Raw genomic sequence first — 15,947 nt, 5'->3', positions numbered from 1 at the left:
GAGAGAGAGAGAGAGAGAGAGAGAGAGAGAGAGAAAGAGAGAGAGAGAGAGAGAGACACACACACACACACACAAGGGGAGAGAGAGATAGAGAGAGAAAGAGAGAGAGAGAGAAACCCACAATGATCAATCTTTTTATGTGTGAGAGAGAGAAGGGGTGTTCAAAAGTTTCAAGATTTCTAAATTCACCATGACAACCTTCTTTCTCGTATTTTTGATACAGTTACAGTCTTGATTGTCGTTCACAACAAAACATTTTTATTTCATTGATCCTTGTTTCAAAACCGACTCATGATTAGAATGAATGCTGTATAGCATCTGAAATTTATACTTTAATGACCGGAGACAAAGAGAAAGCAATGCTATTATTTGTAGTCAGTATGTGACCCCCTTTTTCTGTGCTATGAAAGCAAATAATAATTGCTAATACGCAGGGGCGAAGGCTGATCTGTCTGAAAGGGTAATCAAAATGAAACAAAAATCCAGGTAGAAATGAGGCCACACATAAAAAGCTTTCCAACAATAAGAATATAGTTAACAAAACTTATTATTCGAGGAGGCATCTCTAAATTGTGGATGAAAACAAATCCTGAATTCATACTATACGATTGTTCCATAATAATCGAAAATAAATTTCATTTCATAATTTTATTCCCACTTTGGGTAAAACGTTATTATAACTTTTAAACTTACATTAAGAACAATAGTCTCAAGATTTTTCAACAGTCAATTTGACAAAACATGATGGGGGGGGGGGTATTGGTGGGGGCAGGTTCATGGTTGGTTTTTAGTAGAGGTTTTACGGCGCTCGCAACTGCATAAGGTCATATGAGCGCCAAGGCTAATGGTTGGGGGAGGTAAAAGTCTGACAGTCGGGTAGGTTGGATGAGGTTGCGGGCGGGGTTGATGAGAATACGATTACGGGGGGGTAGGTTAATGGTGAAAATGGGAGAGGGTGTTCGAGGCTGTGAGTTTATGAGTTTATGAGTGGTGTAGGTGGAGATGTGGTTATGGGTGGGGGACACCCCGCCCCCCTCCTTTCTTAACATTTTCTTTTAGATATTGAAAAGTTTAAGGAGAAAAACACTCATTCAGTGCATGATTTGGAAGAGTTGCTTTCTCCCTAGTTCTGTTTGTTTTTGCTTATTGCTTAAGAGGGTTTTGTCAACAAGTTTTGTTGGAAGATTCTAAACCAGTTTATTGGATTACACAAGTCATCATAGCTGGGTTTCTTTTTTTTTATTGGGGGGGGGGGGGTTAATGAGTTTGTTGCTCTTCATCAATGTTTTTGGAAAGTTGGTTGCTCTTTAGTTTAGTTTTACAAAGGGTTTAAGGCACTTGCAACACAATTAAGTCATATAAGTGCTGAAGATTTGAGGCGTTTCTACATAGTAAAATACATGATATAAAAAAGGTGGAGAGATAAGGTGATAGATGTTTGATACAAAAAAAAGAGCAAAGCACACCAGAGCACCCACAAACAAGGACTGAGAGGGATACAATATGTCCCAGCAGACAGATGGAGATAATTGATAAAAATTATCCTCACACGGAAATCAAACTCACGTCATCTGAGAAGTGAGCGACAGTAAAGTGCATCACTTTTACATCATAGACACTGGTGATATCTATGAGTCGCAGTCAAGAATGGTAGAAGTATACTACATGCATGGGACTGTATACACAGTTCTCAAATGGATGATGCCAAGAAGAGGCAGTCCCAACCAGGCGACATTATTGTACTAACAACAGGGCAGAGACGTAGGCCAACATCATCAGGAATGTGGTAGACCCCCTAAAACCAAACGGTATTTCTGACAGATGCCATGTCAGTTCTGCAGGCAATTACTGCCGACAAACTCCCAAGGCTGCGAGAAGTACAGGAGAGCATTCCATGCCTGAAGCTCATGCTTCAGTGGATCCTATTACACTAGTGTAGGTGTCTTAGTTTGACGCTGAGTATTACACCTTAAAGATCAAACTTTTGTTTCATTATGAGGATGTTAACTGGGGGCTCCAGTAGTTAAGTGATTAGTGAGTTTAGATTCTAGAGTAAAGTAAAGGGATCAGACGGGAGGTCACTGGGGTGAGTCTTTGAGCAAGACACGACAACCCCATCTAAAAAAAAACAGGGCACTGCACAGAAGCGACAAGAGATAGCATGGTTGTGAAATTGTTCTGTATCGGTGTTATTGAGTATTTTTATATATATATATATATATATATATATATATATATATATATGAGAGAACTTGATCGGTTTCAGTCGCTTTTTATAGAGGTCTATATCTATCTATATAGCCTATCTATATCCTCCTATCTATCTCTCTGTCTATCTCTATATGTCTCTATATATCTATATATATCTATCTATACCTCCATATATATATATATATATATCTATCTATATCTATCTATCTATCTATATATATATATATATATATATATATATATATATATATATATATATATATATATATATATATATATATCTATATATATATATATATATATATCTCTATATATATATATATATATATATATATATATATCTATATATATATCTATATCTATATCTATCTAAATATATCTATATATATATATATATATATATATATATATATATATATATATATATATATATATATATATATATATATATATATATATATATATATATATATATATATATATATATATATATATATATATGTAGGTCTATGTATTTATAATTTTGTAATTTCTGGGATCAATAAAAATGTAATTTTAAAAAAAATGATTTATAACAGGACAAAGAAGACACACCAGCCCCTCTAGTTAGAAGGAAACACTAAAGAAATATATTGAAAGAAAAACTACCAAATGAGTTCTTTCAAGAAAACGCTGCTGGATCATCATCACCCGCACGCGCAGATTCACGTATGATCGTTTTCACAAGTTCCTTCACTTAAACATTCAAACACATTTATAATACAGAATATCAGGATTTGAATTTGTTGGATGAGTGCACATCCAACTCTTTCACTAAGCAGCCTATAGGTCTACACCCTTTATACTTGTTCAGTTCTCTAATTCAACCCTATTAAGGGAAGTATATATATATATATAGATCTATTAATTAAACCTCTCCAGCACTAAGCCTTTCACTAAAAGAACTGTTTTCAATTCCAGCAATCACCAACAATTGTATCATGGCACTCTGCATGGGCTACTTTCTTCGTACCTGCATTGTGCAACACAATAAATTAATATATGAATGAGCCTGAGTGCACCAGAATAGTCAGATGTCAATGTCCTTTAGTCGACTAACGTTAGCCCTAACACAAAGCCCGGAAAAGGAATCAGAATAAAGAGTTTTTTGTGGTATTCTGTACTTATTGCATTCAACAGCACGTTGTATAAGTAACATTATTTAGTATACCTTGATTTGATGACTATCAAACTATCTAGATATCTAAATCTAGCTTTGAGTTATATATATGCCTAGTTTCTATATGCCAGTTCATTTCATTTCAAGGGGAACAGTAAGCATAAAAACTATTACAGAGACATTGTTAAATTACCAAAATTTGTTCCTCCTTTCTCCAATAAACTTAAAAATCCCTGTTGATTATGGCGTCCCCTTCGTTTACATGTCTGATCGAGTCGCCATATTGTTTGCAGTAACTTGTTGTTGCTGGGGTAAGAGGTCAATCGGTGTAGCCTTAAGCAAATATGCCGGTGAAAGGTTACATTTTTCTCCATCGTGAAACTTTTCGTTACAGATCTCAGACAAAAACACTAAAATGCCCCTGTTCGCTGTCAATTCTTTGAATTCTGAGGAAAGAAACTTTAAAAAATCATATATTCTAGTAAGTTGAGAAGAAAAAAAGTGTCCTGACCAAAACAAATTGAACATATTCTCAGAGATAATAGTTTGTTTATTTGTTTGTTTGTTTGTTTTGGTTTTTTAAATGACAGCTGCGGAAAAAATAACGACTACACATACATAATACATAATTGTTTTATTTTTGTTCTTGCTACTGCTGCTGTAGTTTGTGATATTAAGAGTGGGCTGGACTGGGATCATGTGCATTCATTACCTCAGAATTACATTAAAGTTCAACAGACATTTTTGACTGTTTTGAGTTATCAAGTCCATATGAGGACAGGTTCGAAATGAAAATTCTACTTGCTATGTCAAAATCGTTTTTTTTAAATTGAAGTTATTATCAAGATATTCAAGGAATTGCAGTCGAAAAAGCTTGACATGATCTGAAACTCAAAATCTATTACAACAATTACTTTGTCAAAACTATAAGGCACAGAGAGATGCCGGGGGGGGGGGAGAAAAGAGCTAGAGACGAGGGAGAGATCTCGAGAGAGAGAAAGAGAGGGGGAGAGAGAGAGAGAGAGAGAGAGAGAGAGAGAGAGAGAGAGAGAGAGAGAGAGAGAGAGAGGGGGGGGGAGATGAGAGGCAATAATTAATCATATAAAATACAATAATTAGAAAAAAAAGGGGGGGGGGGGGTATGTATATATACATTGTGATCACCAATTTAAACCTGTGCCAAGATATCTTAAAAATAAAGATGAAGGCTTATCTTATCTTATCTGGTCGTATCTTATCGTATCGTATCGTATCGTATCTTATCTTGACCATAGACCTATTAAGTAGGCTAATTATAGGTCTATGATCTTGACTTATTTATCTTATCTATTCGTGCTTATCGTGATTCATTTTCCAGTACCTTATTTTTATTCAAATTATCATCTGCAGTAAAGAATAGTTTGAATCGTATCCACCATTCCGTGTACTTTAAAGAAATTGTAGGCCTTCATAATTCCTGCTATTAGACCGTATACATTTTAAGCTGACCACGACATCTGAATCGTCGGGTGAAGTAAATTATTTCTCAGCTAGCCACACGTGCTGTACTTCTTCTTCTCCTTCTTCTTCTTCGTTTTAAATTGGGTTCGGGAAAACCCAGCAGTATTCTGAGCAAAAATTATCTGTTCTGAGGAAACCTTCAACGAAATCCGGGAAATCTATCTATTGAACTCCATTTTCTTTCTCCTCCATCACTACCATAGAGGCTGTTTGTTTGATCAAGCTTCCACTGTTCCACTGTGATTGAAGTCTGTGACATTGATTTTTGTCATCCCGAGCAATTCTTATTTAATATTACACATTTTCAAGCAGGTAACATCTTTAGTTTTAGATGTGTGTATTAAGTTACATTATATTAACCTCAAGAGGAGGGAGAAAGGTTAGTCTTTCCTAACAATAAAGACTACCTTTCTCCCTGTTGGCTTTAATAAATTGCTAGTCTAGTACTTGTGTTTTGTCCTCTGTAGTGAGGTTATAATAATTTCCTTAGGCATAAGCCTGTTAGGTAGGCCTATAGTTTCACTTTTGCTCTAGTCAAAGGTGGACCTAGGTATAGAAAATGACCTCAAATTGTGTTATAATTGTGTGGCAGAAAATGAGTAGCCTTTGTCATAATTAATATGTAACTGTTAATTTTAACTTTAATTTTAAGCTTGTCATGTTACCGTTCAAAAAAAGTAATGTCTGCCGCCTCCATTTTGAATTTTTACTTTGTTATAAATATGAACACACACACCCACCCGCACACACACACACACACACACACACACACACACACACACACACACACACACACACGGCACTCCTGTACAATTGCGGTCCTGTTTGGGGATCTAGTTTTGACCCCACCGACGATTACTTCTGGTTCTAAACAATTACTTTTTGATGCTCATGCCGATATAGAGAGATAGCCTCTCAAACCTAATTGCAAAACCTCAAATCATGGTCAAATTCAGGGGGGCCTAGCATGCCCCCCTGAAAACCTCCATGTTATTTTTTTAGTTCAGTGAGACAAGCCACCCTGAAACCCCCCTTGCCTCGTTAAAAACAAATGAAATTTTACTGCTTATTTTGTAGACTAGATCTACGGATAAAACATAAAACTTAGATACCGACTATTTAAATCAATATCGATATCCATGTGAAGTGCAGTAGGCCCTACTCGAATCTGGGCTAGGCCTAGTCAGCCTAGTGTATTTAGTGCCAACCGGACCGCACAGTAGTGCCTACACCCACACATACACACATACACACACACACATAATGTATATCACACACACTCTACGCACACGTACACAATTACCCATAGATATCTGTTTTGAGTGTTTTGGATACTATTTTGGATGGAAATTGTTTGACAGATTACATGATAAAAGGATGTCAAGCTCAAAAACGTAAAGAATTCGAAAGTTCTTATAAACTAAGTGTTTATAGTGTAACGTATACACTAACTTCTTTATTATCTACATGGAGCTTTTTAACTTTGGTGGTTTCGGAAACAATCTTGGATTTTTCTCTGAGTTGTATCCTTATGATCTTATCCCATCACACCAAGTCTTATTGCTAGTTCAATCAAGAGCCTGCAGCAGTATTTGAGAATATGTGGAAATATTGTGCGTATATATGTATATAAAGCTTATTATAGAGAGTTAATAAATTCTGGGTAGAAAGGATTGTTGGCAATTCAAAAGGTAAAAAAGTATTTTTCATATTTGTGCGCTTGTGTTTTCTCATACTATGTTTTGTTTGATCAACTACCACTTTCAGACTCTAAACAGGTCTGGGAGAAGAACATGGATGGTACTGGCATCTTTGGTAAAAGTCAAGAAGGCCAGTTATGAAGTTTTATGAACAAAATACTCTTTATCCATATTTCCAATTTTTATAAAACTGAAGATTTCTATTCTTTGCCTTTTTAAGGCTTAACAGACTAGAGCAACTTCGTTTTTAGAGTAAACATGATGTGTATAGACTTAGGTGTGCCATGATATGTCGTCTCACACTTATTGTTTAATAAAATTTATGTTGGATCCTCTTTAATTTATTGACATATATGGTCTTCACACCTTTTTGATTGATACTACAGGTTCATATTATTTCTGTCTGCCCCGCTCAATATCAGTCGTAAGACGCACTATGCTATTATCAGCTAAGAGGCTCGAAAGACCAAAAAATGACTTTTCATGAAATTTTTTATTTGGGTATTTTGAAAGTTTGATGTCTTCTGTTTCATTTAAGATAAAAATCAACAACTATAATCGACTATAAATATTCTATTTTGATTTATTTTGGAGGTGTGTGTGGTTTTTATTTATTTTATTTAGTAGAGGGTTTTACGGTGCTCGCAACTGCATACGGTCATATGAGCGCCAAGGGTTGGGTGTCAACAGAGAAGTCCTAACAGGGAATCAGACTTACTCTGTTCACCTTTCTAGCTTCAACAGCACAAGGTCTGCTTCGACTACAAGGCACCTCGGAAATAGCAGGTCACAAGAGAGTGACAAACATAATATACAAAAGAAGTAGAGGAAATGACAATAGTAAGGATTAGGAAAGAAAAAGCAGCAGTTCCCTGCTGCAGATCAGGCACAGATGAGTGTGACATGATGAATCAGCCCATTTACAATTCTACTGTGCTTGAATGAGAAATGTCCCCCCTTTGGGAATGGCCTAAAGACACTACAGTGGCACTGCCTCGGGGGGTATGTGCGTGTGTTTTGATGTGAGCTTGGGTGACGAGATAAAGGAATTCGGACCTTGCTAATGTGTAGCTGTGAGATTATTTTTTTAGAACCATTACCTCATGGCCACCTGTACTTCAACCAAAGCTTCTCCACTGGTGGAAACTTCGCAACTATTTTAAATGTGCCCTGCTAGTTGCTATCGTCTGTTAATCTTTCAGTTTTACACTTGGATTGACTTAAAAATTCGTTTTTATTGTGTTTTAGAGCTTTTAAAAGATTAATTAATCTTCCTCTTGATCTCTCAGAGCAGACTCCTTACCAAAAGGCCACCGAGGCGGTCTATGTGCATGTGTGTGTTTGTGTGTTGGTGTGTTTATATGTGTTTGTGTGTGTGTATGTGTGTGTGTGTGTGTGTGTGTGTGCTCTGGTGTGTTTCTTGTGCTTTTGCAAAAATATAATTAGGTAACGTAAACACGGCACGTTTGCCAACTCGGGGCCTTCCGCGCGCGTGGTTCCGGTGAAATGGGGGTAATTCAGATCTTTGTTTCTTTGCTCTTTTGCTATAAAACACCAAATACTGAACACTTTGAAAAAGTTCAGATTTTCTTCATTATAATAACGTAAGTTGTTTGTATATCCGGGCATTTGGAGCTGGAGAATCGCCGTGGAAAGGGAAGCCCCTCACAGTCAGAATGCGAGGTCCCCCGGTTCAAAATTGACACCCTTGCAGTCGAAAGCTTTGTTGAAATAATTGATGATTAAATACCGTCTTTTCATTGGCGTAGAACTATATAGCTTTGAGCCTGGTTTCCCAGGGTTATTTTTTTTGGACTTTGACATTTAGATAGTAAACCTTGAAAAAAAGGGTTTACGTTTTCAAAGATTATTTTTTATACGAAATATGTAAAATACCGGCTAAAAAAAGGTACCAATAGAAAGAACTGTTCTTTTTCTATTAGAATAAAGTCATCGGCTTGGAATTATTTTGCATGAATCCTTTTGCGACACAACTGTGAGCACTCAATATACTACAGTATTGAGCCGGCTTGCTCGCAGCGAAGGATGGTGTGATGCTGGCCGAGACAACGCTCGGTGTTTTTATTGAAATAACGACAGATCATCGTGTTTGAGCCAATAAAATACTGATTTGTAATGATCTCAGTCTTGAAAAATATTAGGCCTCATTTCTATGTTATAGTGAATGTACTCTTTTAATGTAGAGATGTTTGGTGCACTTTGTACTCTTTTACTATCTGTCAAGCATGGAGCTGCAGCCAGTTAACGACTTCAGCAATATTTGATTATTATGTTAAATTGAAACAGCTGTCATTCTCTCAAACATTGTCTGAGAGGTAAAAGTATGGTACGAAAATTCTCAGGAGACATAGGCCTTTCCTATGAAACGGATGAGTTTGACATACAGCTACTTTGAAAAATTTAGTGTCGGGTATCTAGTATAATGCTAATATTTTGTTGCATTTGACGTGAAGTCCATTCTCGTTAAAATTTTGTTTGGTCCATAAGGTTTTTTTTCTGTGAATGAATAGTTTTCTACTTTTGTATGTTACCTTGTAGTGGCATAGCTAAGAAAACTGCTAAATTTCAAGTCTCTATCTCAATTCTAAGACCCCCATTGCTATGGAAATATGTTGCCCCACTTCGGAGGCCATTGCTCCTTTTCGTGTTTCCTCACCCCGCACAATTAAAACTTCTGTATTTTCGTGAAATAATGTCATATTTACTTTATTCTTGTTTTAAATTGCAAGGAAAAGGTGATAGTTTTTTAAAATAATGTTAACTCAGTTTTCAAATTTCCTTCATATGACTGATATTGACCGGCAGGGACACATTTATTTTATTTACTAAATGAGACAAATCCATATAAGATAATATTAATTTCAAAGGGCAAGCTTGGGTTTGTCGTTAAAATGATTACTGTGATACCTGTAGTCATAACACTGCTATTATAATGATAACACAACCAATAGATAGCCTACAGTGATTTTGTAAAACTGTTTGTGTCAGAGAATCAGACACAACAATTTAATTTCCTGACGGTCTAAATTTTTGTCTGAACAGCTGGGTTGTTGGTTTTTTTTCATTTCTAGTTTTTGAGCTTCAAACCAACCCTAGGTCTCTCTGCTTTAAATTCTACAAGAATACCATGAGGAATAACTGCCAAGAATGAAAACTATTGAAGCATACTTTCTTGATTAAGAATTATCATGAACTCAAAGAACTATACCAACAAACTTTTGACAACCACAGGAAGTCATGTGACTGGAGAAAACAATTTTATTGATCGCACAAGAAATTAGTGTTTTGATTTGTTGGGAGAGGATTAGTATGATAATTGTAAAGCTTTCTTTTCAAAGCCTTATCGTAGGAAAGAGAGATTATGCAGGTGTTTATACTTACGTAATCATTATGGTGGAAATGAAGAGGACTTAATTTTTGTTTTGTTCCAAATTTCAGGGCACTCTGTACGAGCCTGAATTCTATGGTTAAGTTTGCCGCTTTTTATATTTATTTATTTATGTATTTTCTGTCTGTCGTAGTAATTAATGATTGATTTATTTATTTATTGTTATTTGTGAGGCATCGTGGGGAAATCGCAGGCGCTAGTCAGAATTATGAAATCAAATGAATCAGCATTTCTTTCAATGCCAATTATTTTCGAATTTACTTTTTTTGACTCAACATCTTTTATGTTAATTAGAAACACATTTTGGTCTGGATTTTCACTTAAAAAACATTGATTAAAGGTACAAAAAATGTCAATTTTCAGTTTCCAAGGACTCCCAGGCTATGGAAGTTACCAAACTTTGGCGGCCGTTTTCTCACCAATTTTACCTCTGAAACCAGACGGCCCTGACCTCAATCCATTGCAAATATTTTGACATCTATTCAACGAAGATGGATAATTTTTTTCATCAAAAGTAAGGCAAATGAACAGGCTTTAAGATGACACCAATAACCCCATATGCCCCAAAATTGACGAGTGCCTGATTCCAACATGTCGTGACCCATATATTATTATTTCTAATGTGATTTCAGAAGGACAAGTGTATTGCACTGGCTGTACCCTCATTCTCCCTGACTTGACATTTTTGACAGACATCCTGCTGAATGTCTCAGCAGGTGTAACAGCTGGCCAGGTAATTAGGGTGTTCAACTCTTGTGATTAACTCTATAATGGCGAGTGGAAGTTGGGAGAGTCTCCACTGAAATTCGTCCAGACCCTGAGTGGACGGTCCCAGCGCCCGGTCAGGTCGTAGGATGTATGAAACAGTACTCACTGTTAATGCAATCTCTTACAAATCAGAATAGACTTATTTTGACTCACTGCCTTCCTCTTTCACTTTGACACAGTTTTAGCCACTTTATAAATATTTGCAAATGTATCCTGTTACATTTTTCATAAGATCCTTGAAAAAAATTCTGTCAAAATGTGAAAAATAATTCCGAGATTAAAGCGTCATGGCACTTGGCTCACAATTGTAGGACAGGCGGTTTGATTCCCAGTTGCTTTTCCTCAAAAGGTGTACCTAATTGTCCTTAGTTGAGACAGATAGATACTAAAGAGTTAGTAGGTAATACTTTTTTTTTTTACAAACCGCAACAAAAGCAGTGAACTTCTCTTAACAAATCGTAGCACACCTTTTGCAGTCAATTGATTTCTTTTCTCTTATCACATGACTTCTTTTCTCTAGTTGTCAAAAGTTTGTCTGTAGTTTCATAAGTTCACAATAATTCTAAATCATAAAAATATGCTTCAATGTTTTTCATGATTAACAGTTAATAGAATTATTTCTCTTTGCAGAATTTAAAGCAGACAGAAGTAGTACGGTGTGAGACAGATAGTTAGGCCCACTAAAGTGTACATAAAATTTAACTTAAATGGTAGTCAACGTGGATTGATGTATGTATGATACATTGGAGCACGTAATACCGAGCGCTCACTGCCAATCATATTTAGTCAAGGCTAGCCTGGTTTTCCTTCATGGATGGAATAAACGCTACCATAATCTGGCACAATATTTGATTCAAGTTTTCATGTAATAAAATAGAAACAGATAGACTTTCAATGTCCCTTTTCTTGATCCTGATGGGGGTCAATGTTTTACAGTGCTCCCAACTGCATAAGATCATTTGAACGCTCAGAAAGTAGAGACAAAAACAGACAAAAGAACATGATTAGAGAGCAGGAAAGGTGAAAGTAGAACATTTTTTAAAGAAGAAAATTTTTTGTGGCTTTCAGGTTTCGAAACCAGGACTTGTATATTGAATGAAAGGCGAAAACAGTACCTGCCTCTAGACACGAGAGGTTGATTGAAATCAAAGACCAGCAGATTAACCGTGACAATGGTTTAATTAGAACAAATGAAAGAGTTGATTGGGTTTTTTTTTATCCTGTGTGTTATATATATGGTTTAGAGCATAATGACACCACTGCCATAAGCTGACGAGACGCCTCTTTTTGTTTGGGCGCCACATTTTAAAAATTTGGTTCATAAATAGCCTGATCAGTTACCCTCTTGGGTGGAAAAATGAAAGTGAAACTGTGACTAGTTTTTTAATAAATTCAAATTTGGGAAGAACTCCTTTCTAATTTTTATGTTGCGCTGACAAAGTGCCCTTTCTCTCGAAACTACTGTGAATAAAGAAAAGGTGTTTGTCAGCCGACAGAGATATATAGTTTTCCAATAACATCATAAAATACATCATAGCAATGCAAAGGCCGCCTACAATTTTGCTGACAAGCCATTGCTGATTGCCACTATGCAGTGCCCTGTTTGTATGTCTTAACAATTATGATAATAATTCTAATAATAATTATGATAATAATTATAATAAGAGTTAATAATGATGATGATGATTATGATAATGATATTAATGATAATGATAATAAGAATAATAACGAGAATGAGAATAATAATAATAACTGTGATAAAAAGAAGAGTGATGATAAAAATATGAGTAATAATAATAATATTAACTTTTTCCCTACCATGAGCCGCATTTTGCGGCTCGTGAACCTGACCTCGCTGGACCGAGAGCCGCAAAATACGGCAGGAGTGGCTTGGTATCTATTCCAATCCAGTAATGAAAAGACAAGAAATTCTTGGCCGATCTACGTTTTCAAAATAATAGAATAGACTTCCTGTTAGCGAATACGAAAGAAAATATTATTGCACTGACAGACGATTTTTAGTCATTTCAGTGCTTTTTTTGTCTCGCTTCTAAACGTAAATATGAGAAAAAAAGCGCTCCCCTGACTTCAGTATATGCCTCATATTTTCACTTCTATATTAGGTACACATACATAACTTCCAGCATTCTTTCGCATTACTTGAGGCAACCTACCTGGGAAGTTTGAATGATGCTCTTGTTTTACTTTTTTAGATATTATGACCTTTCAAAGCTTGAAAATTGTTGACTTCATATGACACCTTCGATATTGCATTATAACTTTTAGAAACCCCAAAGAAATATAATTGGAATAAATCTTCAATATTATATCACTGTCTGATAGATTATCTTTTAACCTTCAGTTTGATGGGCCATAACATATGGTTTGTGTGTTTTTAGTTGGATGTTTTGACATTTTCCTTTGGTGGGGTAGGGGCGTAAAAATAGGTCAGGGAAAAGCTGTGGGCCAGTGGTGGATTTTGGCCTGGTAGGAATAGAGTTAATAATAATAATAAAAATAATAATAATAACGATCCCTTTTATATCGCCACTCCCTGGTGGCTCAAGGTACTTCATAATAAAATAAAATTTAAATCCCCTTTCCGTGCATACTGGTTCATTCAACTTACATTGATTCTTTCAAATACATGCACTCTGGAATAATCTGACAACTCATACAAAAGGCTATCACTGTGGCTACCAATAACACATACTCATGTAATGATCCATTCAGGGAACAGTTGGGTATTTATTGAAATGTGACCATACACTGAAGATGAACATGAATTGTTACTTATCCCTTAGTCTTAGATGACCGTTAGAGCACCAAATACTATCGGGCAACCACTTTTCTGTGTCCGCCTCTATTTTCAGCCTTCCAAAGGGATTAACCCGACTTGTCCATTCCGTAATTTTGTCTTCCCCTTCCTTTTTCTTTGTTTGCCTTTCCTTCTCCCTCCTTGTTCAGTAGTGCCTTGTAGGGTCGTCTTTGCAAGTCCTGTTCTCTCTCTCTCTCTCTCTCTCTCTCTCTCTCTCTCTCTCTCTCTCTCTCTTTCTCTCTCTCTCTCTCTCTCTTTCTCTCTCTCTCTCTCTCTCTCTCTCTCTCTTTTCCTTCTGGCAATGTGGCATCATAAGTGGTCAGCGATGCTGACAGCATGCAGGAACTATACTCCCTGAAAAGTGCTGAATGTGAGTCACTGAAATGTCCCAGCAAAACATATTTTGGTACGATAGTTGGTTGGACATTTCACAAATACATGGTCCATAGTCTCGTCCTCCTCTTTGCAGGCTTGATTGTCTTGTTGATCTTGTTATGTGTGAATTTTGTTATTCTTTAAATAGATGTCTTTGTTTTTGTCTCCAGGAGAAACAGAGGCTACTGAGAGAACATTATCCTGCCGGTAAAGACAATCCTCACGACTTCAAGATCATTATTCATAACACAGTCACAAGGCAGGAGATTGTCATGATAGACTCGAGAGAGTTAGAGGAGTACTGTGCTGATTTAGCAGACGATATAGAGCTCCATATTAGAACAAACAGGTATGAAGTTATTTCTTTCCATATGTCTTGGGGCGGGGAGGGGGGAGGGAAGTATTTTTTAAAATAATTATTTTTAGACCAGTGAGGATTTTAAAATTATTTTCTGTCCCCTGGGTGGGGGGGGGGGGGGAGAAGTTGCAAATGCTAAGGCTTCTGATCAGTTGTGAGATTCTTGAAGACTTTAATGATGATGATGGATGATAGACCCCAAGAAGGACTCACAATGATTCCCCAGAATACTGACATATCACACTGACGTTCCACTTCAGTAGTCTTTACATCACCGATTTTTACCACCCTCCCCACTCCCCACACCCACAATAACCTTTTCAAAACCCCCCCCCCCCCCCCCCCTCATTACAGATTCCTTCCACTTATCCTCCCTCTCTTGACAGACTTCCCCCCCCCAGGAAGGAGATTCACCCCCCCCCCCCCCCCCAGGCCTCTTCCCCCTCTTCTCAAATCCCAGAGCACCGGGGAACAACGACTCTATTTTTAAAAACAGGGGGAAAATTTGTCCGCGGAATAGCGACAACGCTCCAGCGATTACCTCATCTTGATGGTATTGATTATGGTATCGATGCGGCCCGCCGACAGTAAGATTTCAAAAATAAACTTACTGAATGCTACTTTCTATCGTAAAAATAATATCAAATTCGGTCCTAGGTGTCAAAATTAACAAAATGACTCGCGGGGGTTTTTTTGCTTGATTTAGAGGATCGCAAAAAAAGTGTATTTTATCAGTAGCAATTTCTTATCAGAAAGAGGAAGGACAACTGTCAGTTTTAACTAATCTCGTTATAGACCCCTACAGTCAGAATTGGGAGCTGTGAGCTGTGATGCAGAATCCCTTTGAAGTTAGCCGCCGTGCTGGATTAAACTTTGCTCACTGAATTTTACAAATAATTATTGCAGCTAAAAACTGATTTCATTTTCTGTACCAGCATATCAAAATAAGCAGCAAAGTACCTCTCGGTTAATCTGATTTGATGCCATCTATATTTAACTTTAGCAGACTTTGTCTTTGAATTATCAGTTTTGAATTTGAAGTCATGTATGGAGGTCACCCACTGCGTTGTGCATCTGACGTCTCAGCTGCTAGGCCTTCACTCTGCACACTGCACTGCCAATGCGCAGTGTACAGTATGGTGACTTGGTGGAAAGACACTGTCATTTTCTTTATTGAGATGAAGGGACCTACAGATCCCACAAATGTTTGTAGACAATAAATCCAGAGACTACAGTAATAAATTGTTAAGAGAGAGCACACAAAGAACTCATCATTTTGCAAACAGTTTAATCAAGATGGAACTGAAGACCTTGTGATTAAAAAAAAAAAAAAGTCAATAACCAATAACACACACAAAACAAAGTCATAACTGCAGTGTGAGTGAACAAACTTCGTTTTTAAATTCAGTCTTTTGTCCAATTAAACCCTTTTTAAAAACTTGAAAATCGAGACGAAATGTGACATATCTGATCTAGCTGTATTCGATACTGTAGGCGATTACACTTAGATATTCTGTAACAAAGAAATATAGTAAAATACTAGTCGCTGTTCCAAGGTTGCTGTTCCCCGGTAAAATTACGTCAGCAGTCGCTGTTCCTCGGCACAGCCCCAATTGCCCCCCTCCCCTTAACAGATTCTAGTCCTTCCC

General features: G+C 36.7%; 1 protein-coding gene across 1 annotated transcript in view; it reads left to right on the top strand.

The window, feature by feature from the left end:
- The first annotated feature begins 4,814 nt into the window (after positions 1–4,814).
- LOC101855243 overlaps positions 4,815–15,947 on the top strand; it is a 12,828-nt gene continuing 1,695 nt past the window's right edge. The window contains exons 1-4 of the mRNA XM_005094839.3: positions 4,815–5,182; positions 6,638–6,685; positions 10,612–10,712; positions 14,111–14,289. Of these exons, the coding sequence (XP_005094896.1) occupies positions 6,664–6,685; positions 10,612–10,712; positions 14,111–14,289 (302 nt within the window). The 5' untranslated portion in view covers positions 4,815–5,182; positions 6,638–6,663. The remainder of the gene's footprint in view (positions 5,183–6,637; positions 6,686–10,611; positions 10,713–14,110; positions 14,290–15,947) is intronic.

Source organism: Aplysia californica, unplaced genomic scaffold (genome assembly GCF_000002075.1).
Source record: "Aplysia californica isolate F4 #8 unplaced genomic scaffold, AplCal3.0 scaffold00090, whole genome shotgun sequence".
Lineage (NCBI taxonomy): Eukaryota > Metazoa > Mollusca > Gastropoda > Aplysiida > Aplysiidae > Aplysia > Aplysia californica.
The sequence above is the reverse complement of the archived record's forward strand: the minus strand, read 5'-3'. Positions and strand labels throughout refer to the sequence as shown.